General features: G+C 36.7%; 2 protein-coding genes across 4 annotated transcripts in view; one reads left to right on the plus strand and one right to left on the minus strand.

Moving 5' to 3' along the window:
• LOC129757291 (filamin-C) overlaps window positions 1-27,569 on the plus strand; it is a 222,230-nt gene that overhangs the window by 81,992 nt on the left and 112,669 nt on the right. For all 3 annotated transcript variants that reach the window (XM_055754460.1, XM_055754466.1, XM_055754461.1), the window contains exons 2-6: window positions 11,663-11,963; window positions 12,024-12,671; window positions 21,326-21,810; window positions 21,870-22,056; window positions 22,307-23,852. In XM_055754460.1, coding sequence (XP_055610435.1) covers window positions 11,733-11,963; window positions 12,024-12,671; window positions 21,326-21,810; window positions 21,870-22,056; window positions 22,307-23,852 — 3,097 coding nt within the window. In that variant the 5' untranslated portion in view covers window positions 11,663-11,732. The remainder of the gene's footprint in view (window positions 1-11,662; window positions 11,964-12,023; window positions 12,672-21,325; window positions 21,811-21,869; window positions 22,057-22,306; window positions 23,853-27,569) is intronic.
• Window positions 1,115-6,421, minus strand: LOC129752700 (uncharacterized). The gene has a single exon (XM_055748472.1). It carries the CDS (start codon window positions 6,419-6,421, stop codon window positions 1,115-1,117), a length of 5,307 nt encoding a protein of 1,768 aa, XP_055604447.1.

Consider the following 27,569-nt stretch of genomic DNA (forward strand, 5'->3'; position numbering starts at 1 on the left):
TAAATTAGTTTTAAGCAGAGTTTCTTAGGCTTAAGCAACTAGTCTGTACGGTTAGACAACCAAAGACGTAAATAAATAAATAAATAAAATTTTGAGATTTGGTCCACCCTATCCCGAGATGATCGGCTTTGAATATTAAGTGCGATTTTTTGAAAATGTTATAACTTTAGGTTAAGTTTTAAGTTCAAAACAAAAACATTATATTTGGGCAAAATACCTCCGAGATAGCTATTGCTCATTATCTTTCAAATGAGATCAGAAGATTTTCAATATGTCCTAAGACGGCTGAGTTATGAACGATCAAAATTTGCATGTTTTTTAGTGGGTGATCCCAAACTTTTGGCCGGCAGTGTATATATATATATATATATATATATATATATATATATATATATATATATATATATATATATATATATATATATATATATATATATATATATATATTGTTGGGTACCTGAATCCTTGGGATGGTTCTTCGATAGCTCAGGTTCGGGGCAGGCACCAACATCGACCAAGTGGGGATTTTGAGCAGTGGGTTTTTGTGCACTGTATTGCACTTAGCAGCAGCCACAGAATGTTCGGAGTTGTTCACGAAATAAGTTACACGGCGATTTAACAAACTCAACACACGTTTAATTACAGTAAATAATTTAATGACCACATTTTACATTTCAAAGAACAACTATTTAATTTCAACTAGTCTAACATTTATTACATAAACTATTAGCTAAACAATTAACACAGATCCTAGTTCCTACTTCCAAGATTGGAGATGGCCCAATCGCAACTAGTTGATCATCTCCTCTGTTGACTACCAGCATCCCGATGGCCTGGCTGTTGATCGACGTAGATGACGTCATAGGTCGTCGGGTCCAGTTGAGATGATCGCTATTATTCCGCTCTCTTATCAGTTCCGTTGTTATCATTCTTCGCTTTATCAGTCGTCGCGGCTATCGGTTGATATCTCACGGATGTGAGATGTGGTATGGGAACCTCGGGGTGATATGTCCACTTCGCTCTCCAACATCCTCACCCACCCAGAAATGCAGTTTCTGAAAATAGAAAAAAGGAGAACCTCTTCGGGCGGGATGGGGATGAATTCCGGGATGGACTATGGTTGAATCGGCTCTGGCTCCTCCGATGGTATTTGCTGACCCTTTTCCTCGAATTTCGGTAATATGCAGACTCTCTCGATCGGCCGTGTTAATAATCCATTCGCAGTCCTGATGGTCACGACTCGTATTACACCGTCTTCACCTGGGTGTACCTTAACGATTCGTCCCATCCTCCAGTGAATCGGTTGTTTGTTGTCATCGCAAATGATGACGAGCTCATCAACAGCTATCGGTATGGATGGTCGCCAACGTTTCACTCGGGCCTGAAGCTGGCACAAGTACTCGCGTTTCCATCGGATCCAGAATTGTTTTCGTTGCTGCTGGATTTGCTGCCAATAGTTGAGCCGATTTATAGGAATTTCGTCGTAATCTGGTTCGGGTGGTGCTCTCAAGGAAGACCCGACCAAGAAGTGTCCCGGAGTGAGTGCTTCCAGATCGTTCGGGTCGTCAGAAAGCGGTGTGATGGGTCTCGAGTTCAGACATGCTTCAATCTGAACGAGAAGTGTTTGCATGTCCTCGATCGACTTTGGTGTGTCTCCGATGACCCGCAGCATATGATGTTTGGCCGATCTAACTGCGGCCTCCCAAAGACCGCCAAAATGTGGACCACCAGGTGGGTTAAAGTGCCAATTAATTCCTTCCGAATCACAGAACTTGGTTATGTGATCCCGATGTTGTTGTGATTTCAGCTGCTGTAGGAATTCCCGCATCTTGTTTCGTGCCCCGACGAAGTTGGTTCCGTTATCGGAAAACAGATCTGAGCACATAGATCGTCGCCCGATGAATCTCCTCAGTGCCTGCAAAAAACGATCGGTGGACAAATCCGACACCAACTCCATATGGACCGCCTTGGTGCAGAGGCAAATAAAAATAGCTACATACGCCTTAGTAGCTGTTCTCCGAGGACCTGGTCGAATGTAAATAGGGCCAAAATAGTCGACCCCAGTTTTGGAAAATGGACGAGAGATGGTAACCCTAGATGCCGGAAGATCGCCCATGAATTGCTGAACCGGTTTCGGTTTGGCTCGGAAGCATTTGTGGCATTGGTGCACGATCTGCTTGACGACATTTCTCCCTCCCAGAGGCCAAAACCGAAGGCGAATGTTGCTGAGCATGAGCTGAGGACCCGCATGAAGCAGCCGAAGATGATATTGCTCGAGGATCATTCTGGTGAGCCGATGTCGCGCTGGTAGCACGATGGGGTGTTTGGATTCTTCTGCTTCTTCCGATTTGCTGAGTCGTCCACCAATCCGAATAAGGCCACTCTTGGAAACGAACGGATGAAACCAACGCAGCTTGGAGCTCCTAAGAACAGTTCCATCCTTGGTGAGTGATTTGAGCTCTTCAGCAAATGTTTCTTGCTGAACACTTCGAATAATTCGGATTTCTGCTTCTTTCAGCTCCATCAAAGTGAGTGGTCCGCGCCCCGTCTGCTGAGGAGATTTTCGAAAAATATTCATAAGACGAAGCCATACTGCAGTGCTTCGGATGAGTTCGTTATATGAAGAGAATTTAGCAATAAAGAACTCGTTGAATTCCCCCTTCTGGGCGCATGCAGCTGCATGGGCGGTTCGGCGCCTTTCCTCATCTCCTTCCTCGCCCCTCACATCCATTGATTTTGGCCAATTTTCAGCTTCCTTTTCCAACCATGGTGGACCATTCCACCATAAACGATTATGCATGAGCTCATCCGGTGTGATTCCTCGCGAGATGAGGTCCGCTGGGTTGTCCGATCCTGGAACGTGACGCCATTCACATCCCTCGGTTAAATTTTGAATTTTGGCCACCCTGTTGGCCACGTAGGTTGACCATGTGCTTGGTGTCGCTTGAAGCCAGCGCCAAACGCATGTTGAGTCGGTCCAGAAGTAGGTCGATGCGTTTAAATTGAGAGCACGTTTTACCTTTTCGAATAGTTCAGCAGCATGGAGAGCGCCAGCCAATTCCAGCCGAGGAATTGATTGACACCGCAAAGGGGAGACTCTAGATTTAGAGGTGAGTATTCTGGTGAGAGTCTTTCCTTCAGCGTTCGTGCTCCGGAGGTACAAGCAGGTTCCGTAAGCCTTTTGAGATGCGTCGGAGAAGCAGTGAATTTCCACATTCACCGCGTTGGGGATTATAACGCATCGATTGATCCGCAGTTGATTGAGGAGAGGAAGTTGTGAATGGAACCCTTTCCATTCCTCACCCACCGTCGATGGTAGGGGCTCGTCCCAGCCCAAGCATTCGTCTTGATTGTTTTTTAGAGTCCATAATAGCTGCATAAAGATTTTAGCCTTGACGATTGTCGCTCCTATCAGACCAAGAGGATCGAAAAGAGTAGCGATAATTGATAACACGCGCCGTTTGGTAAGTATTTCGATCGATTCAATAGCAGGAATTTCGAAGCGGAAGCGGAGCTCATCAGTGATGGGCAACCAAGTTAGTCCCAATGTGTTGACCGATGGATCCGGATCAAGAATAATGCCCTTTTCAATTCGAATTGCCAAATCATCATCCGAAAGTCCAACCAGCGCTTCTAAGCAGTTCGAGGCGTGCTTGCGTAATCGAAATCCTCCACGGGCTGTGAGATCCACCAGTTGCTTCCTGAGTATCGTTGCTTCCTCCACTGTGTCCGCCCCGCTGATTACGTCGTCCATATATGTGTCCTCTCTGAGAGCACTTGCTGCCAATGGGTAAGTATGCTGCTCATCTTCCGCTAGCTGCTGAAGGGTACGCGTGGCCAGGAATGGTGCTGGTTTCGTGCCATATGTTACGGTGTTTAGCTCGTAGGTAGAAACTTCTTCTAGTGGCGATTCTCTCCAAAGAATTGACTGAAGAGGTTTGTCCTCCGAGAGTATATTTATCTGACGGAACATTTTCTCAATGTCCGAAACCAACATGAATTGTCTGGTACGCGAACGTAGGATGATGGAGCGTAGATCCTGCTGAACGACCGGCCCAACAAGAAGGGTGTCGTTTAGAGAGATACCGGAAGTCGTCTTACAGGAAGCGTCGAACACAACTCTCAGTTTGGTTGTGGTGCTGGATGATTTGATCACCGGATGGTGAGGTAGGTAACATCTTTTGACTGCAGCCTGGGGTTCAACCTTCTTCATGTGGCCCATTTCCTCGTACTCGCGCATGAACATGGCGTACTGCTTGCGTAGTTCCTCGTCGCGTGCCAATCGACGTTCGGTTGCGTAGAGGCGCCTCAGAGCGATTTCTCTTGATTCACCTAGGGTTTTAAGTTTTGATTCATCCTTGAGTAAGCCGACACAGTAGCGACCGCCTGGTTCTCGTACGATGGTTTTGCAGAACCTTTCCTCGCAACGTGATTCTTCAGGTGAGTAGTTGTTAGGAAATTCAATTTCTTCGCTGGACCAAAAGCGAGAAATCAAAGCGTCTAAGTTCTCAGTAGTCGACACGTTGCAGTTGATGCGTAGAGGCTGACTTGGATTTGAATTACCACCGCTAATTACCCATCCGAAGACCGACTCGTTTAGTGATGGTAAGTTGTCGCCTAATGAAAGTTTCCGACCCGTAGAGAAGAAATCGAAAAATGCCTCTATTCCTAGGACCACATCGACGCTCGACGAGAAACAAAATGTAGGATCTGCCAGCTCTATACCTTCCGGGAAATTCCATCCTTGTGTGTTGACGTTAGCCGTGGGAAGATTGACGGTAACCTTAGGTAGGACTAGGAAGCTCATGGTGCGTTTGAAATCGGTTGTTCGGGATCGAACGATAGCGTTAACCTTCTGCCTTACTCTCGTGCCTGTTTGCCCTATTCCCAGAATAGAGATCTCCACCTTTTGTCGCGGAACCTGAAGCAGTTGATTAATTCGTTCGGAGAGGAAGTTGCTCTCAGAACCCGAGTCTAAGAGTGCGCGTGCCGGAAATTGATTGCCCTCGTCGTCTTGGAGTAGGATTACTGCCGTAGCCAATAGAACCTGTGATGAAAACCGTTGCGATGCAGTGTTAGCCGTAGAATCAGAAGCCGCCAAGTTGGCTGTCTGATTTTGGATAACGTGTAATCCTTCCGCTTCCTCTCGCCTCCTTGGTTGTTCCCTTGACGCCTGCCTTGCCTCCCCATCGGATTTAAAACAGACCATCGAATGATGCCGAGCCTTGCAATAACGACATGAGAATTTGGATTGACAATCCTTCGCCTGATGACCTGACCGGAAACAGTTCCTGCAGAGCGCGTGTGAGCGAATCAAAGCTTCCCTATCTGCTACTTTAAGCCTTTGGAAAGTCGAACATGTGTAAAGTGGATGATGTGCGTTACATGCAACACATTGCTTCCCCGAGAATTGGACGGCGTTGTGACTAATTCTTGGCAGCAATCTTGGTCGCGATGGATTGTTGACCAGCTGAGGTACCCTTGGTTCAGCTTGTTTGGTGGGTAGTGCTTCCAGCACCCGGATGCGACGTTGAAGGAATTCCAATAATTCCTTAATTGTATCTTGTTCGTTTGATGACGATTGTTCCTCCCAGCCACGCCTCGTGGTTGGGTCAAGCCGAGAAGTCAGTAAATTAACCAAAAGAAGATCTTTATATTCGGTTGGCTGAACGATTTGGTCTAAAGTTTGGACTATGCGTTCAAAGGATTCAAATAATGAATGCAATTCCGAAGCGTTTTCCTTATTGAGGGTGGGAAGATTGAATAGCGATAAAACCTGGCGTTTCTTCAGATGTTTGTTGTTGTTGTATCTGCGCAGAAGTGTATCCCAAGCGATTTGATAATTGGCTCTGGTGATTTGAAGAGAGTCAATTAAATTTTTGGGTTCCCCTTGGAGGCAGCCTTTGAGGTAGTGGAACTTTTCCACTTCGGGAAGGTCCGTTTTCCAATGGATGAGTGACGTGAAAAGGTCTCGAAAGCTGAGCCACTCATCGACATCCCCGTTAAAAGTTTGGAGTTTAATTTGCGGTAGGCGCACATGGTCTAGCGAATGATGAGCAACCGTTTCGTTAGCACGAGCAGATTGATCATGACCCGATAGTTCTTGCTTCATCTTTATCTTCTCCATAAGAAAAGATTTGGCGTGGTAGAATTTATCGCTGAATTCGAGCCGTTCGTTTTCGTACGCATCGGCTTGCGCGCAGTACTCCTCGTGAGAAATTATAGAAATTATGGTCTCATTAAAACTCTCCCACAAACCATCAAGTTTTTCGAGACGAACTTCGATCGAGCTGGCCGTACAATCCTCGTTAAACTTCTCCACAAATCTCCATATATCGTTAAAATTGCATCGAATAACATTATATTTAGTAGTGAGCACCTCGAGAGGCACTGGGGCAACCTTCTTCGATGCTGCAGGCATTGTAGTTCGCTGTGTCGACGATTCTTACTCGCTGATTAATTGGCACGACGTTCGGTTCCGCTCGTAGAAATTTCGGGAAATGGTGAAAGGAATGATGTAGTCTCCAGAATATTCAACTTCGGCTGACATATACTGTGCAGCTTACCTACGAAACTATTAACGGCGCAAAACAACGTACTGTCTCAAAAAATCAGCGTGGAACGTCCTTAGCAATCGTCGACTCAAACTCAGGCAGAATGTGTGGCGAGGGTTGTAGGAAGGGGGGATGACCATGTAGTACCAAACTAATAAAGCTTCGACTGGGCATATACTGCAAAGCTTACCTAGAAGACTATTGATTGCGACCAACTTCCAGAAAGCAATGAAGACTTCAGCCAAAAAGAGTTGCCTCGGCAGGCAACACAGGGATGCGGTGTGTAGTGATTCGAAGAGGTTTTAATTTTAATTTAATTTTGTGTATATTCTGCAAGCTTCGGTGACATATACTAAGTGTAGTGATTAATTTATCACTCACCTGAGAAACCTTTAATGGCGCCTCCTCTTCGTCTCAGCACACCAGCGGATTTCCTCAAAATTGTGCACCCTAGTGCAGCCAGTCTTCGAAGAATAGTGGTGGGCACCGCCACTCGTTTTTCGGATAGTTTATCGTTGATGATGATTGTGCTCCAGTAGCACGAAAGCCGGGATGGGATGTCGAAATAAGGTGTTAGAATTGATCTGGTTTGCTTCGACTGGACATATACTGAACATGTGTAATTTATTCATTTACCTTACAAAACAGGTGAATCCGCAGGTTCAGTGTCCAGATCGAAAATCCAAAACCAGATTCCAACCGACCGATGAAGAATTCTTCCAATTCTTGATGATGATGATGAAGCACCCAATCAGCAGTGTGATGGCTTCACAATAGCACCTTCAGTTGCGATGGCGCCAACGCGTGGATGATGCGACGCCAACTTGGAGTTGCTATGGCGACGAAAATTGTTTACAATAGCGCCGCTCAAGTAGAATGGCGCCCAGACGGAGATGATGCGACGCCAACTCGGCAGTGCGATGGCGTCGAGAGTGATGAACAATACCGCCGTGCAGCAGGTGCAATGGCGATAGGGTATTGTAACCGTTTGATGAAAAGCGCCCTGTGCGCTTTTGAATTGACCGGGACGTAGGATGGATCTGGTGGCGATTCCGGATGTTCCTGAGCCGTGTCAGGTCCTCATCCGGTTCGAAGGACCAAAATGTTGGGTACCTGAATCCTTGGGATGGTTCTTCGATAGCTCAGGTTCGGGGCAGGCACCAACATCGACCAAGTGGGGATTTTGAGCAGTGGGTTTTTGTGCACTGTATTGCACTTAGCAGCAGCCACAGAATGTTCGGAGTTGTTCACGAAATAAGTTACACGGCGATTTAACAAACTCAACACACGTTTAATTACAGTAAATAATTTTCAAAGAACATTACATTACATTACATTACAAATACATTTCAAAGAACAACTATTTAATTTCAACTAGTCTAACATTTATTACATAAACTATTAGCTAAACAATTAACACAGATCCTAGTTCCTACTTCCAAGATTGGAGATGGCCCAATCGCAACTAGTTGATCATCTCCTCTGTTGACTACCAGCATCCCGATGGCCTGGCTGTTGATCGACGTAGATGACGTCATAGGTCGTCGGGTCCAGTTGAGATGATCGCTATTATTCCGCTCTCTTATCAGTTCCGTTGTTATCATTCTTCGCTTTATCAGTCGTCGCGGCTATCGGTTGATATCTCACGGATGTGAGATGTGGTATGGGAACCTCGGGGTGATATGTCCACTTCGCTCTCCAACATATATATATATATATATATATATATATATATATATATATATATATATATATATATATATATATATATATATATATATATATATATATATATATATATATATATATATATATATATATATATATATATATATATATATATATATATATATATATATATATATATATATATATATATATATATATATATATATATATATATATATATATATATATATATATATATATATATATATATGTATATATATATATATATATATATAGTATATATATATATATATATATATATATATATATATATATATATATATATATATATATATATATATATATATATATATATATATATATATATATATATATATATATATATATATATATATATATATATAGTATATATATATATATATATATATATATATATATATATATATATATATATATATATATATATATATATATATATATATATATATATATATATATATATATATATATATATATATATATATATATATATATATATATATATATATATATATATATATATATATATATATATATATATATATATATATAGTATATATATATATATATATATATATATATATATATATATATATATATATATATATATATATATATATATATATATATATATATATATATATATATATATATATATATATATATATATATATATATATATATATATATATATATATATATATATATATATATATATATATATATATATATATATATATATAGTGGGGTATCGTGGGCCATGGGGAAACGTGGGCCACTTTTAATATCTCAGATGTGTGTTGAGATAAAAATCTCAAACCAACTGTCATCGTCGTCGCTTTGCGTGAGCATATATTCCTATATGTTGTTGACTGAAATACGCATCATATGCTCCTTTTATTTATCAAGCTAAAAAAAGTTAAAAAAAAATTACTTACATAATTTAAAAAATACCCGCTAATTTCATCGATAGGGAACCTAATATGCATAACAAAAATATGCTCATACGCTTATGATCTTAGTTTTGTCATGATCTTTCACGTGGAAAAGGAATTTTTGATGAAACATCAATAAGTCACACAAACGCAACCAATTTGCAAATCCTAGCTTGTGGGGAATCTTGGGCCACACATCTTGAATCACCTATATTTTTATGTTTCTATTCATATTCAGAGCTTAAAATACGTTTTACCTATCTGTAAAGTTTTCTTATGCCAAATGAAGAGTTATGAAAAATATTTTGTCCATTCTATATAAGAAATTTTGCCAAAACGTTCGCGAGCCAGGTTTTGGAATCTATGCGATCATACACAGCTCTCTTTTTTTATTTCATCATCTGAAATTGCTTTAAAATAACGAAATGAATTAGGAAATCACAGTTTTGGGTCAACTCATAAACTTTGAATGTTATTTGGTCAATTTGGATTTGGTGGCCTACGATTCCCCACCATTTTTCAAAATTAAAAAAATATTGCTTTTTTTTAAACAGTCAGAATTTGGGGAAAATAACTTATTAAAAATTTTGAAAAAATACCTTATGAAACCTTGAAAATGTAGAAAACCATACCATTTTTTATTTTTATTTTATCTTTCATAATAAAGAAGTTATGGAACAACGAAAAAAAGTGGCCCATGATTCCCCACTCTCCCATATATATATAGATATTTACACAAACTTAACGACAGAATGTGGTATGTGGTATACCTATTCATACCGCGAGCGGTCAAATGACAGCTTACACTGTTTTCGCTAAATTTCTCTTTTTTCTCAATCGATTTTATCGAATTTTATAGTTTTGAAAAGCTTGCAACGTTACAATCAATTATGTTAAAGATATTTATAGTTCAAGAAAGTTTTTATGAAACAAACATGCTTCAGGAAAAAGGCTACAAACCAGTTATTACGTGCTTCAAAAAATCACTTAGTGCCTGAGAAAGTTGAAGTTAGAAGCTAAATTTTGCACATATGATTTTTTAAAATTTTATTTTAAAACATGGCCACAAAAAAATGTAAAACAATTAGTGTAAAACCCGTTCTTTTCAATCAATCAACCGCCAAAGCTATTCCTGTTACAGTAGAAAAAATTTAAAAGTGAATTGGAAAATTGACATAATTTATGTGACAAATTACGTCAACTTTTAAATTCCAATTCAGTTTTTTCATAAAAAGATTCTTGGACTTTAAACATCTTTTAAATATATGATTGTAGCTGAAAATTGTCTGTAAAGCATATTTGAGTCACGTTATAAGCTTTTCAAAACAATAAATTATGTAAAAATCAGTCGAGACACAAGAGAGTTTTAGCGAATACAGTGTAAGCCGTCATTTAACCGTTCGTGGTATTTATTTATTTATTTATTCTGATCAACAGATCACATATAGATCCAAATGATGACTTAAAATTAAATTAAATTAAAACACTTAGGTTTAGCTACGGGCTCCTCAACGCACTTAGAACTTTTCTTCGGAAAACATCCCTCGCAACGTCGAAGTCAAAATGCTAATAATAAAGCTAAAATTGTTACTTGAAAAGAAAAACTTCCATCATTAACTCAACTACTAGACGAAGATAGGTTTTGCAACATGATAAGTTTAGGAAAACTGGATGATTGAACTCGAAGGTGCAACTCGAAACGGTTTCAGTTTTATTTCCGGTATGATAACATTTGCTCAGTAAAAATTAAGCAGCCAAAAATGAACAGTTTAAGAGGGATTTGAATAAAAAAAACTTATAGATAAAAATAGTTTCCCCAAGAGGATTCTTTTTTTAATAATTGTCATTCAAACAATCAAATTGGTGGTATGTTTGTATTTCTTCTGGTTTTCCATTTCAGCTCAATCCATTAACTAGTTTTAAATCGATAAATAAGCGTGATTATTCTGCTGGCAGATTCTTTCTGTAGCATTTTGTCAATTAAATTTGGAATTTCTTACTTTTATTACGCCGTTGCTCAATTACCTGAAAAACAAACCACTTTGGAAGCAATTTTATTTATTCAGGTAGCATTTTGAGTACAACGAAACCACTTAGAACTAACAAACTTTAACAAAGTCCAAACACAAAAAGTCTAAAAGGAAAGAATTTTTAATTGATCGCCGCTGGTAGTCGCTGATGGGTTGACTTTCCATAAAGAACATATCGAGGCTTCATTGCTGTGAAGTTCGTTGCTCCAAACGGTTGCCCAAAGTGTCCTTTCTAATAAGTTACACCTTCAAAGAAGCACGGCAATTAATTTGGTGTTGAAAAATAAATAGCCCATGCGATCCGGTTAGACCATTCATTATGAAGACATCCGCGGATATCATTCAATCAACATTTAAGTGAACTTTAGGAAGGGAAGTTCAGAACGTTATTTCATTTTGTTTCTTTCGCTCACAGGTGACGGTGTAAAATGATCAACGTAGGATAGAGCTCAACCCAATCAGGACACTAGAAATAATTTGCAACGATGGATTTGCCGAAGGGAGCCAAGATAACCCACGCCGGGTTACTGCAGCACAACCCAGATGGCAAGACGGAGATTCAGAAGATCACGCAGGCCGGGCTGGTGGCACGATCACCGGAAGGGACGGCGGCCAAGGGCATGAACATCCGGGGCAACGAGGACCTTTGGGTCGAGATTCAGGCCAATACCTTCAAAAACTGGGTCAATGAACATCTGCGCGAGTCTGGAATGAGGGTTAGTATGTCAGTGTGGTGAGTAAACTAAACTAGGGTTCTAATATGGTTTTGATTTAAGGTTAACGACTTTCACGAGGATTTCTGCGATGGGACCTATCTTTGTGTACTGGTAGAGAGTCTACAGAAGCGTCCCCTAAAGTCTTGGAACAGACGCCCTGCCAATCAGCATCACTATTTGGAGAATGTTACCACAGCTTTGAATGTCATCGAAGCGGACGGAGTGAAACTAGTCAATATCGGGAACGTTGACATTGTCAATGGAAATGTGAAGCTTATTCTGGGCCTGATCTGGTCGCTGATTGTTCGGTACCAGATCGGAAGGAGTAAATTCCCACCACGGAAGTTGATGCTAGCCTGGTTGCAGGCGGCCCTTCCGGACTGTAAGGTTACCAATCTAACGTCGGATTGGAATAGTGGAGTTTTGCTGTCGGCATTGTTGGACTACTGTGAGCCGGGTCTATTTCCCCACTGGCGGACTTTGGATGTCCATGATTCGGTACGAAACTGTGAACGGGCCATGAACATTGCCTACGAACGGTTTGGCATTCCGAAGGTGCTTGAGCCAGAGTATTTGGCTTCCAGTTGGCTGGACGAGCTGTCCGGTATGACGTATTTATCTTACTTCATGAGACCTGGTGGTCCCGGGTACAACACGACCCTACGGTGGGTCAACAGCACGGTTAAGAAGCAGGTTTCAAATTTCACGGTGAGTAGGATTCAAAACTTTTACTTCTTTTAAATCCTGAATAACTTGACAATTTTAATTCACATTACTCCTATCTTGATCACTTTTAAGCTAACCCTCCTGTTAGTTTTGAAATTTTTGGAATCTTATAAAACAATGTCATTTAACAAGCTCTCAAGATTCAACAAAAGAAATTTTACTTATAAAAATATGTGAACGCTAATCCGCTCTTTAGTGTCAATATGATACTATTCGAGGTTTAGCGGCTTGTAATTTATTTTTTTTCTTGAAATCTTGATCTCGAAAATTCTTGAAATCTTCAACTTTGCATCATCACTTTAAGGACGCCCGCTAAAAGCCCAGGGAAAAACTACCTAAACAGACCTTGAGTGCCAATTTGACAATCCTCGCCTAAAATCGCTAGCTCTCTTGTTTCTCAACCGCATTTTACAAAATTTAGACTTTTGAAAACCTTGTATTTTATGCCACTCAAATAGGTTTTTCAGACGTTATTCACCTTTAACACTTCAGTTTTCCGTTATTCGAATTCTGAGAAAAAAAAATCCTTAAAATCATGCTTCGGAAAAAAGACTCTAGATCAGTTACGGAATGCTTGAACAAATTTCACTTAGTTTTCAAAAAAGCTAAAGTTTGAAGCACATAAGGATATATTGATTTAATATTTTTAAGATCATTACCACAAAAATGTAAAAAAAGGATGTTAAACCGTGATTTTCAATCAATGAATCTTAAACAATCAAATTGTTAAAGTCGCACCAAATAAATTTAAAAAAGAGGATTGAAAAGTTGACGTAATTTTGGCACATTTTTGCATTTCTTGATTGTCAATATACGAAACACATTTGTTGTACTTTAATTCAAATTTGCACTGGATTTTAGGTATTTAAACGCATGATTTCCACAATAAACTCAATTTCTATTTATATTCACCAGAAAGCCAATTTCATTCAAATTTTAGTTATGCAATTACATAGGCACTCCCTAACTTAACGGTTTTTATTGATTTTTTTCAATTTTTTGTGGTCATGATCTAAAAATATCAAAAAATATATCCTCATGTGCCGTTAAGCTTCTTACTAAAGCTTTCTTGAACACTTAGTAAAATTTTTTGAGCACTCCGTAGCTAATCAATAGTTTTGTTCCGAAGCAAGGTTTTCCATATTTTTTCCTTTGACTTTAAATTACAGAAAACTGAAGTGTTAAGGGCAAATAATGTCTGGAAAACAATTATTGTTTTGAAAACCTTGTGACGTAACTCAAATACATTACAAGGTTTTCAAAATTCCAAATTTTGTTAAAATGCGTTTGATAAAAAAGAGAGATGATATATTGGGTTAAGTGAAAAGTGTAAAATTAGCACTCCAGACACTGTAATGGGTCCATATTTTTGGGACGGATGAGATTAAATGATTGATATTGAGGGGATGTTGTTGGCCACTCCGTAAGATATTTCTGAATCAGAAATTGTTTTCTTCCAATAGTAAGGTTTAAAAAAATCTCTGGAAATCCATCGATGTTTTCTAGTTGATTTTAGCTTATAGTCTGTAGGACTTATGAAAAATACAAACTGTTTCATTCCTTTATATTTCTCTACATATGTTTAATATGATGGTCTGGAAAAAGGGGGTTTTCTCATCAAAACCAAAGAAGATGAAATCGCTTCTTGGTCTGCCATTGGGTTGACCCTAAGTGGTCGCTCAACGACGCTCAAGTTTGAACGGAAATTTGACACCATTTGTTCTAAAAAAAACTGCAAAATCTGTATCTAGACGAAGTTTCGTATATATTATTTTAGAACATCAGATGATACAAGTTAAAACAAATAAAGTTATCAAAGGTACAAGTGAGATACTCAGTTGTGTTCAAAATAGAATAAAATCACTTGAAGCACAGCAATCTCTTCCACCTTTTACAAGTTCAACTATCCAAATAACGCTCTAAAAAATTTTAAGACTTTACAATGACTGGTAAACAGATACAGATATTTCCTTAAAAATGAAAATTCAGAATTATCTCACAAAATTCGCTGTACCTTTGACAGTTTTCATTGAAAATTCTTGAAATTCTTAAATCACACTTAGAATCACAAGATGTAACAATGTTTGATCTCCTACTTGGCCAAATTTAATCAAAGTCGATTCAGACGATAAAGCTGGTTGGAGAATGAAAATCATTATCATCCAACAGCCGATTTCATGCTTTTTTGGACGAATGTTTGTGTGGGAAATATTGTAATTGATATTTTCTTAGATTTGTCTTAAACAAAATTTAAAAAAAATTACCAAAAATGTTGTAATAGACTGAGTCGATTGCGGGTCATTTTTGAATTTCTCAACCCTGGGAAAGCTTCGTTTTGATTCAAAACTTATCCATGATTTTTTGCAGAATGTTTAAATAACGTTTACATGAGTAAATTTGAACTTACTGAAAAATCAACATCATTTTTGTTTCGACAAAACTAACACTCACGTTTGGTAACTCAATGATAACAAGTTTGTGCAATTGGGTTCAGTGGTTTCTTATAGATATACATATGGCGTGTCAAATTTCAGTGTTTCTTGGCGTAAATTTCTTTGCAGTCTCAAATGTGGTACCTAATAACCTTTAATGTTATCTAGTTCTTGACTACATCCCAGTTTTAGTTTTAGGCGTCAAATGATTCAGTGTTCGATATACATCTTTCTTCTAATATATAAAGATGAGTTGGACTATATATGTTTGTTTGTTTGTTTGCACCCTATACAAATCCACACCGCTTAACCAATCAGCCTGAAATTTGGTACAGTTATGTGTTTGGACCATGGTAAGGTTTTAGTAATAGTTTTGAGCCCCTCCCACCTAAGAAAAGGGACCCTCCCATACAACTTTCGTTTTTTCTCCCACGAATCAAAAGTCATGGCACCCATTTTGTCGACCGATTTTCGTTTCCTTTGGCGGGGTTATTTTCACCATCACCATGGGCTGGGCATTAGAAACGACCGTCCAGAGAGTTCACGTGTACTGGAAAGCAAATCAAAGCTTGCTCAGCATTAAAGATTTAAAAGGAAAAATTTTGGCGGGTGTTTTTTGTACGTTCTACTGTTGAAAGCACGTGGTATTGGTACGAGATTTTTGGATGCAATAATGAGCTTACATTTTGGATTGAAAAGTGCAACAAGCCTGTTAAGTATTTATTGACTAAAATTAAAGTGGCTTTCAAAGTGCTGGAGAGCTTCGAGAGTTAACAAGAACATACAATGAACTAACAGTGCATCGACTTCTTCAACTGAATAACTATTTGGACTGAGTGCTGAACAACAATTTAACAGATTTTCAAAAATTCCAGCATACAATTTTCATATTTTTAAAATCCCTCATAGAGAAAGAAAAAATAATAATATTCAGAGTAAAATTTGAAGGATTCGATTTTAACGCTTTGATAGCCGTCGGGGAATTTAAACGGAGGATAATATATTTTATTGATAGGATAATTGAATCTAAGATTTTTTAGTTTTACATTTCAAATTCATTGGCCAGTTATTTTTTGTTATCAATGTATTCAATTCAACCATCCAATTTTGAGAAGACTTATTGTAGAACCTTTTGGTACTGCGAATTCAAACAAATGATATACAAAAATTTAACATTGATCACTCTTCACTTTAATTAATGGGATGATTGGGTCCAAGAATAGAAACATTGAATTAAAAGTCAAATAAAATCTTTTTCATAACATTATAATGGTAACTTCGGTTAAGATGATTTGTTGTCGATAACTTAAAAAAGTTATAAGTGGAACTTCCAACATTTGAGAACAACTATTTGTTTCATCAAACAGTGTTAAATAAAAAAGCTAAAAAAGGAAACATACAATTAAAAACATAAAAAGTGAGTTTTTACATAGTTAGTCAAGATTCGGAAGTCTATATAGAAAATTCAAAGTAAATAAAACTTGAATATATCCATAGTACAAAGAACTATCGTGAAAATCAAGAGCTTTTTATTAGAGAGGAGGTAAGAAAATTAAAAAAAATTCATTATTGATTTGTTACTTTGATTTATCGGCCTAGCGGTGAAAAGTGATGTCCTTTTTAGTAGGGACATCTAAAGATTATGAAATTTTTATATAGATGGATAGAAGGTTAGAAGAAATGAAAGATGGTGAAAATGAGCGGGTAGAATTTGTCTAGAAGCATTACCATCACATACCAAATTTTTGTTCCTCACGAGCCTACCTACTTCAATCATTCATTATTGAAGTTAAAAAAGAAGATATAAATTTTGAAAATTTAATCGACTCATTTTGATTTATATTTTATGTGAACCCGAGCAAGGCCGGGTAATATCAGCTAGTGTTTAATAAAACTAAGTTATGTAAATAGCAAATATTTTGGCAGCATGAGACCTTTTTTTAAACAGAATTACATTTTTTTTCTCACCAGAAAATGGTCTTGGTTTTTCAATGTTGTTGTTTTGTCTTTCGTTGAAATTGGTCTGAGGAACGATGCCTTATATCGCAAGTGTTTTGTTTTTCATTCTTCCTACATTAAACTTTTGCTTTAAGTTTCCTACGCTGGAATATATGTCTTATGTAAAAGTGGTAAAACTCCTGTCGAAATTTTAGGTCTTTACCCTGATACAAAATTATATCTAACATTTAAAAGATCAAAGTTCAGTCCTGCTAGACACGATTTTCTATATTTTGACGAATCCTTAGTTCAAATGTCGAATCTTTAGTTCAAGTTCTACATAATAGTTTCAAGATCAAGTTTACCAGACTTGTTTTTGTAAAAATTGATGAAATTGTAAAGCAAAACAATGAAATACTGCCAATTTTTGTTTAAAAGAATCATGAAAACCTGTCAATTTGATTCGCCAATTTTATTCGCCATGGTTTTATAGTAAAGAAGAGTATAAAAAATATCAGGAAAATCATCATTTAGAACCGGGGATAAACCGGGAAAAACTTTTTAATTTCAAAAAGATAATCGCTAGCAACCCTGTGTATAATTTGACACATAAAATAGTTTTCACCGCTCATTCTTGAGGTTGAGATACCTTTCTTGTACCCTTAATAACTTTTTTTTTGTCGCTGCTCGTACTATCTTCAAAGAAAATGTTCAAATAAACGTCTTGAAAAAAAAGAAACTAAAATTGTTGAACAGTCGGTGCAAAGTCGTATTAAAATTTAGCAAAAAGCGATTTTTTCAATTTGGCTAAAACAAATGTGGTCTAATTTATTTACAAACTTGAGTCGTTGAGCAACCCCTTGCTGTTAATCTAATTAGCTGAAGGCCAAGAAACGATTTCAACGCTCAAGATTTTGACTAGGGAGCATATTTTGGATTACCCCACAGTTCAAGGATTTTAAGAACTAATTAGTGTAAAGAATCCGTAATTGTCTACTAGAAAAGACTTAAAATGTGCCAATCATTAACATATTTTTCACATTGATTTTTTTTTTTTTTTTGATAATTCATTAAATCTCAGTTTTTTTGGTAAAAAATCAGTACTCCATCCGACATCAAAAGTTAAAATCTTTAATTAGCTGCCAGGGCCGGATTTATCCATCAGGGGGCCCGGAGCTATTTTTTTTTTCGAGGAGCGCTTATGAATCATTTTATATATACACAATATTTTAAATTTTCAGAGGGTCTAGAAATGAGTGCAGTATATTGCCTTTTAATAACTATTTTGTCGGTATTTTCAAACAATAATTGTTAATACCGTGTGAGACCCAATGGTCGCGTAGATTGAATGGCGAGGAAGAATGATCCTAACGAGATAAACTCCTATCAAAAAAAGATAAAAAAGTAGTAGGGAAAACTTTACAGAACGCACCAGTTAAGCACTAACACTATTTAAAGCGCTAAAAATCATCATGTATGTTAATTTTTTTTCAATTCAAAAGTTAACAGCATTTTAAATTTGGGCGTAAAACACGTGTCTGGCGCGCATTCTGCCCCAATTGTGATATGGTTGTTTTAAGTTAAAATTTTTCAAAATTAAATGAAATATAAAAATTATATCTATAATCATCCGAAGGCGCAAATAATTGGAAAAGTGTGAAGCTGAAGTTTTATCAATCTGCGCAGTCTGGTTAGCGATAAAACTTTAAATGTTAATCATGAAAAATTACAAGTTTCACGCAGAATTTAAGTCGTTTTAATGAAATTTTCAATTAAGAAGTGATAGAGGAGCTTGTTTGCCGCTACATAATTGAAGAAAAACATCATTCATAGCCATAAACCGGTGTATATTTGAAAAGTTATGGCATGGGCCATCTTACCCCGCAGGTGCGTCTTGAATAGTTTCCCCCTACAAATGGCCGCAAATTTTCAAGTTTGATCTTTTTTTTTTCTTGGAAAATTAGTACCGTCAAAAAGACCATCATGTTATACGCAACATTTATAAACCACAACATTTATTAGATTTTTATTTTAATATGATGTCATAAAATTATCATTTTAAGTAACAAAATGATAAAGACATAGTTTCTCACATCGTGAGATATTTTTTTTAAAGTCCTTGATTCTTTTGGAAAATTAAAAAAATCGATTGATAGATGTACCAATTTTGATGCCAGATTGGCTTAAAGATATCACCTACAATCTTTATATTGCTTTTATTATTCTTTAGATACCTACACTGTTGTTGTAAAAATATTTTCCGAAAAATCACCAAAATTTTTTTAATAAATATTTCAATAATTAATTTCCAGTCTGGGCTAAAATGCATCGAAATGCAAATCAAAAATTCACCTTGTATTTAAATCTCGTTTCCATATGAAGGAATAGGATTGTTTTGCATCACGCATTTGTTAATTTAAAAATTTCATGCATCCAAACATAAATCGACCCGTAGATTTTTTTCAGTATTACCTCTGAATGTATGCAGCACCCATTTATAACAGAAAAAATATGTAAAATTTAATTCGAATAAAACTAAAAATCAGTGTAATTGGTGCTTTATTTATCATCAATAAATCAAAAGTTGTAAAAATTCAAGCATTTCCATTTCATTTCCCATTAAAAACAAAATTTGTTCCAACTTAACCCTTTTTCTTAGTAGGGTGAAAATCGTATATTTTTATAAATTTAAAAATAACTGGTGAAACCAGTAATTTTTCTGCCTTGGTTAATTGGATTTCCCATCAACTTTAAAAAATTGGATGTGCAAGTGGTATGATTATCTGTGGACATTAAGTTTTTGGAAGCCATTGAAGTTGAAAAGTGTTGCATGATGCCCCAAATGACACTCTCTATTATTAATTTTCCTTGCTCGGGGGAACCCTCTGCACAGAATACGAAACTGCTACGAAAAATGTTAAACGAATTTTTTGTTTTTTGAGGTTAGTTTAAAGAAATATCTTTTAAACATGTTGCGTAAAAAGATGGAGGTTTGATGTCTTTTAAAAAGTTTTTCAAAATTTTATGATCTAAAACTATAAGCTAATGTAATTAAATGAAAAACCGCAAAAAAAGAAAAAAATTCTCATTTTTAGATGAATTGATAAATAAAAACAATTACAACATAATATGCGCATTTGAAATTAATGAAATATTGCAGAACACACCATCGAACAATTTTGACATTCAAGTCTTCAAAAAGTTCATAATCATGTATTCCGAGTTTTAAACCACTGTTCTCTGAGTCGGGGGATCCGGGGCAATTACCATCCATTACCGCCCCTTAGTTCGGCCTTGTAAGCTGTTGTAGTTGTTTTGCAGAATCCTTATGACTTGTTTTTGAAATTTGCTATCGATGGGTTCTAAATAACAAGCTCTTCTTTAGAGATCCTCGATACCTATCTAAAAAATGTTTTTATAAAAATTCGAAGAACTTTTGATCTCCAGCTAATTTATCTTAAAGGACTAACAGAGCCCTTGTAGGAACTTATGAAAATTATTAATAAATTTCACAGACCTTTTAATTTTTTTCATTCTTAATCAGTTACTTGTGTTTTTGTTTCAAAGGTTAATTTGTGAATTTACAATATTTTGTCATTCACTTTTATCAACATTTTTGAAATAATTTTCTTCTTTCCATTTTTATTATGCGTTATTTTTAAGTTAGTGTTTTATACTTTTTATGTATTATTTCGAAGAAAAAATCGGCAAAAACGTTTAGCTTGCGTTTTTGCCACTCTTTTCTAACAAATAATAAAACTTCTTCAATCCATCACTCTTTTCTCCCACGTTAGATTTTCTTGACCCTAGAGTAACTTTTTCTTGTCTCGTCAAGATCTTTCAGCTATTTATTAAAGACTGGGGAAGATTGGGTGAAATGAGACAGATTAATCTGATCGATAATCAGATATTAATTTCGATTCCTTGCATTTTTTTACATAAAAATTCATGGTTTACAAGAATTTTCAACGCGCGGGATTCTTGAAAAAGCAATTGGTATCTTTTTTGATCGAACAACCCCTATGTGCATCCCTGTGTTATTGTAATATTGGTAATATCATAGTAACTTTTTTTTTAAGCTCTCAAAATGCATAATCAAATCAGCGTTAACCTGTAGATCTGAATTTTGCTGAATTATTACGTGGAATTTTGAATGGATATTTTTTCTAAATTTCAGTGTTTGTATTAAAACTTTTCTTCACCTCAAATATAGATAATGAAACTCCTTATTTTGAAACTTATGAAAAATACTGTCTCTCATTCCAGACGGATTTCAACGATGGCAAGGTGTTTTGCGAGATCATCAAGGACCTCGGTGGCCCGGTGCCAGATCCCAGCAAACTTAGCTCGGATCCAGCCCTGTGGGAAAACAACCAGCAAAAGGTTATCGACGGAGGTCTGAAGCTGGGTGTCAAACCGGTACTCGCTGCCAAGGATATGGCAACGGCTGACGAAGAACACCTGGGAATTATGGCCTATGCAACCTGGTTGCGTTGGGTCATTGCTAGACCTCCGTTGGCCGACATGTTGGCCGTTCATTTGGAGAGTACTTCCGGTCGGATTGGAGAACCTTCGCGTTTCCGGGTGGAGGTGCTTTCTCGTGAGGTTGAGATGTCCAAGGTGCGTGCCTACGTTAGTACCCCGAACAGTACCGGATTGGTACCGGTTAAGCTGAACTCCCGGGGCGAGGGAACTTTTGTTCCGGATAAGTACGGCATGCATGAAATCGTTCTGGAGGTGGATGATAATCAGTATGTATTTTGACAAATCTTAAATTTTAGAAGACTATAACGTTTTGTTCTGATTACAGGTTGGGAGGACACTTCTTCCGAGTGCTTCCCAGATTAGTTCATGTGGCGCCACCCGGAATGGCACCCTGCGCTCTGGGAAGTTTGGTTGAGGTGCTGGTCAATGCCACAGGTGCTCCAAAGTTTGAGGATATTTTGGTGACGGCATACAGTCCGTCAGGTAGACCGTTGAAGTGTCCACTCAAGAAGGTAAGTTGCTTCGAGTTTCTACTTAGTTTAATAATACCTTACACTTTTTTTAACTATTTAAAAATTTTGTACGTCTCGGTGGTCGAGTGGTTAGCGTGGTAAGACGGTAATCGCTGGTCCACTGATGGCATGGGTTCGATTCCCATCTCGGTACTGGGTGTTAATTGTCAATCTTAAGTTGTCCACGTCATCCATCTATTCAGTCTGTAAAGCCTTATTCGGCTAAAACGGTGTTTGTCTTTTATTTCAGATTGATGTGGGACACAGTGCCATATTCAAGCCGGACGAGGCCGGTATTTGGGAAATTGCCATAACTTATCAGGGGCGTCACATTCAAGGGGGTCCGTTCACCTGTTCGGTGTTCGATCCGAGTGGCGTTTCGGTTCATGGATTGGATGGTGCCATGCCCTTGAGGGCTCACTCATTTGAGGTGGACGCTCGAGGAGTCGGAGTCAGTGGAGAGTTGCATGTAGATATTGTGCACGAGAAGAGATCGTTGGTTTGCTCTGTGGAAAAGCTTCAGGAAAACAAGTATCAGGTTACATTTATGCCCAGACAGAATGGCAAACATCGAGTTTACATCTATTTCAATGGGTATGACGTTAAAGGTTCACCGTACATAATGAGAGTTGGGAGCAAGGGTCGTTCGGGTAAGACACGCAGCTCTCCAATACATGAATCCAGAATGAGATCGGAGAGCCCTTCATTTCATTTTACAACTTCGTCTCTGAACAGAGAGAACAAAGCCGTAAAACGAGACATCTACTCGCCCCAAACTGTTCAATCGAATGTGAAGGAAGTCTACAGCACCCGTTTGACTTCTCCAATACGTGAAACTCCATCACCCAGGGAAGTTCACAACACCAGTTACAGATCCGAGTTTAAAAATTCAACATCTGAAAATGATCACGGCTTCAAAAAGAGCACAGAACTATTGGCAAACGATTACAAAACACCAACAAAAGATGATGCTTTCAACTACGTTAAAACTGTACGTACAGAAAACCATGTTACCAAAACCATTCGTCAACATCGTGATTCAGAGAGTCCAAAACTGATTCATGCAAGCCCAGGACTCAAAAGCCCACAAACAGTTTCATCAACCATTTTTGATTCCAATTCACGCAACGCAACTGCTAGTCCCAAGATATACACTTCAACGACCCGTTACGTTCCATCTCCGGTAGATCATCGGATCTCCAGTCCCATCAACATGCACGAAAAGAACGAAACTTACAAAGTAACTGAGCGGGAATCCACATACAAGAGCACCATAACTCGTGACGTTGTTCGTGACAGTCCACCGATTGAAATTTACAAGAGCCCCCCATTGACCTCAACCGTTGATTATTCATCCAATATTAAGGTTACATCCCCTACAAATGGACCATCACGCAGAGACAGTCGTGATGTAATCAATAAAACTAAGCACATGTTCTCCCACAACTCCCTGGAATCTCTGGCAAACTTAACCGATAAGCAGCTGAACACGGATCTGACGTTTGATCGAACGGTGGACTCACAGACGGAAAAGAATACCCACTTCAATAAGTTTTCACTTGGAGAGAACAACTACCGGACCAGTACCAGTGAGCGGAAGCTAATCGATAACGAGGGGTTGTATCGATCCGGTGGTTATTTGAACAATTACAAAACTGAGAAGAACGAGAGATATGAAAAGTATACAATGCTGAACAGTGGATTTGAACCCATTGGAAGGGATGTTACTGGAGCTAAGGCTATCCGGGTTCAGGACATTCCCGATGGAGTTATTGGACGCCCGGTGGAATTTGAAAGTAAGTTTTCGAGGATGGGGGAACTTTTAGGGTTGATGATTGCTTGAACAAAACATTTGTGGTTTTTAGCGTTATGTACAAAAAAAACAAACAGCATACTTAACTATGTAAAGGACGCACCGGTGTATAAGACGCATATCATTTTTGAGCAAAAATTTGTGGAAAATGCATGAAATGTGTTTCTTATTTGGCATCGTTCTGTAGGATGCATCCTCATTTTTGGCCTAAAACGTAAGGCCAAAATTGTGTTCATTACACTGTTTATTACAGTTTTTACCAGAACTTAAAACGTGTCTACGAAAAATGAAGCACTTTCATTTGTAAATTACTATTGAATGCATGAATTTAACCTGATATTATTTTCAGTGAAGCTCCCTAGTAATGTAATGAGTACGTGTACAAAATTTGGTGGCAATCTGTAAAGTTGTTTTTGAGAAAGCGTCTAATACTGAAGCTCATAGACTGATATTTTTGGACAGAATTGAGAAAATACAGGAAGTCCCAGTGGTAGATCCAAAAGCAGTCAAAAATCAACTACTCGACCAAAATTCATGTGAAAAATCGTTCATGAAGTGAAGATTATTCATTCAATGAAGTTTAGGGAATTCGAGAGGTTTTATAATAAAATATCCTTAGGTGAAGAGGAAAACAATATTTTCCTGACTGTTTCGTCTAGCTAACTGAAAAACATGCCCAACTTCCATTCTACAAAAAAAAGCTGCCCACTCGTAAAATAAACAAACGACGGTGATCAAATCGTGCGCAAAATATTTTGACCGCTAGAGAGTCCCTGGCAGATTTCCATCCAGAAAATTTTACTTAGTACTCAGTAGTAGTTTGGAAACGTACTTAAGGAAGGTGACGATCTATGGAAGCAGCAATTCAGTTGGTGTTCCTTAACGTTTGACACGTTGAATGCCTGAATATGTAAAGAAAACTGCCTTCAAATGCGACAATTTTTCCTGTATAGCACTTAAATAGGTTTAACAAAGTTGATACTCTTTTTTGGTTGGGTCTGGAATCTTGCCATTACACGAAAATTGTGATGGAGTGACAATAAGTCACATACCTATTTATGTTGTATTTTACCGAAAGAGGACATTAGGTTGAATTTGTCATAACTTCGTCCAGATAAAAAATTTTGAGTTTGCAAATCCTGTGCAAATAATTTCCACGCAGAAACATTTTCGCAGTGACGCACACATAGACACTCGGTGTTAGTTTTTCCAATCAGCCGTTGCTCGCTTCTGATTTTCGAATCACATGATTTTAAATGAAGAATGTTATGGTATTATTGAGCGTGAGATTTTCATCTGTCAAATCAGATTCTCGCAGAAATCTAAAAATTCAAGCAATTGACAATAATTTTATGAGTCAATGATGTGGAAAAAGAGTTCATAGTAAGCATAATAGATGGCGCACCTGCCAGCAGTCTGAAAATGAAAGTCGAAAAATTTCTTTATTTAACGCAATCTATCCACTTGACAGAACGTCACTGAAATTTGCACATGTGAATACCTACTACGATACTGAAAATTCATTCAATTCCATCCTTGCATTAAAAAGTTATTCTCAACACAAAGTGTGAGGATACGCTTTCTATAACGTTTAAATTCACATGAGTAGTGTACAAATCATCACAAGTTTTAAATTATCAACCATGATTTTGGAGTACTTAACTTTTTTGTGCATTTAAAAAAAAAATTAAAAAAATAGTGACCTAGTTTTGATTTTTCTGCTAATTGTTTTAATGGTTTCTTCTAGAGAAGGATCAGGTGCAAATTTAGAATTCAAAAAATGAAAGCTCAAATTCTACAAATTTGTCATGAATATAGTCCGTGTAATAGTTTTTTTCTATATCGGATTGTTCCGTATGGTTTCCTGATAAAATTTCATCACCAGATTCTTTAAACCCTACCAATCAAATGTACATTTTTGGAAAATCCCTGAGAAGTCTTTTCCATTCCAGAATTATAATATTTGTTTCTTTTTTATCAAAATAAACGTAAAAAGAATATTTTTCTTCCCAGATAAACCAATAAGTAATTACAAAATTTTGATGCTCTTGAATGTGGTGAAAATCTAAAAGCTTGATTGAAATTATCTTTAAAAATATTTTATTTTACTCACTTTGAAATAAAGAGACATTCTTAGAATACATATTTATATGATTAACTGTAATAAATTAAATGAAAATCTGCTAAAAATTCCTTGAACCTAACTTTTTCAACATTTATAAGAAGCCTGGCTGGCTTCAGACAAGAACTTTGGAAATTTTAATCATGTATACAATGTACCATATATCATATTCCAAAATTTAAGTTGATTGAATGTGCACACAATTGCAAATCAGCTAGAAAACAAAAAAAACACCCTCATGGCTAAAGGGGTTTGCAAAAATGTTCGATTGTGAGTTTTGATCTTTAACATTTCATCGTATTTCTAGTAATATTTAATGAATCTTTTTCAGATTTAAAAAAAAATTAAAAAACTTTTACGTTCGAAGAAAAAATAAATAAAGATAAAGATAAGGTTTGTAACTTAAAAGTATTGAGCTTTGTTTTGTAATTAGCATGAATCGTTTAGGAATAATAATACCTTTGTGGTATTACTCCTAATCAAATTTTAACAAATTTTAGGGTTTAGTTTATATTAAATCAGCTCTTGTTTTCATGACATCTTTTAAACATAGGTTCAAATTTATTTATGAGTTTTGTACTAACTAAAATTTTAAAAATAATCAAAAACTAACAAATTATTTTGAGTTCTGAGAAATTTAGTTTTGCAATTACCTTTTCCTATTTTTTTTGTGATCTCTCGAATAAAGGAAGTTTGATTAAAAAGGTGTTCTCAAATAATTTAACCTTAATGAGTATTAAATAGTTCAAAGCTAAATTTTTAAGCGTAAATCATGACGTTTTGCAATTTTCAACAAATAAAAAGTTTACTTAGTTAAAATATATTGTTTGAAATAATCTTAAAGGATGTCCCACATCAAATTGCATCACTTTGCAAACACTGTTCGAACTTACTCATTGAGTATTTTGGATTGAAAATGTGTTAAAAGAAAGTTGAAAGTTTGTAGTTTACGGAGTTTTTTTTCTGTATTTTGCCAATGTAATAGGGTAAGGTTGCCGAATTGCCTGATCTTATCCGGGTTTGACCGGATGGTAAATTCAAAGTTTGAGAACAATCTGGCCCGGCAGGAATGCCCGTATTTTTTAAAAGAAGACCTCGGACATTGCCCAGATTTATTCAAGTTATTTGGCAAATAAGGCAAATCAAACAAAAAAAATTGTGTTTGTAATTTTTTTTTAATTCATGCCTTCAAAACTAAGTTATTTAAGCAAGTTTAGCAAAAATAATCATGAAAGGTTTTAAGATGCCTAAACTTTGATTTAAAGTCTGTCAATGAGTTTTTTTGAATTTTTTTTTTGAATTTTTTTTTCTTATTTCTGTTGAGTGATTTCTGTGTTTGAACTAAATTTGCTTAGATATTTAGGATTTATGGTCGTAAATTGTCGCAAATGTCCGGATTAAACCAGGTTTTTATACAAAAATTATTCTGACAACCTTAAAACAGAGCCAAACAAAGAGCAATGAGGTACATTGTTTTTGCGCAATTCTTCATAAAAATACTCAATTTAAACGCGACTTTTCAAAACAACCTATCATTCGGCTGCAACTGTAATTTTTGTAATTAATTGTGACTACACA

Source organism: Uranotaenia lowii, chromosome 3 (assembly GCF_029784155.1).
Source record: "Uranotaenia lowii strain MFRU-FL chromosome 3, ASM2978415v1, whole genome shotgun sequence".
In the NCBI taxonomy this organism is placed as follows: domain Eukaryota; kingdom Metazoa; phylum Arthropoda; class Insecta; order Diptera; family Culicidae; genus Uranotaenia; species Uranotaenia lowii.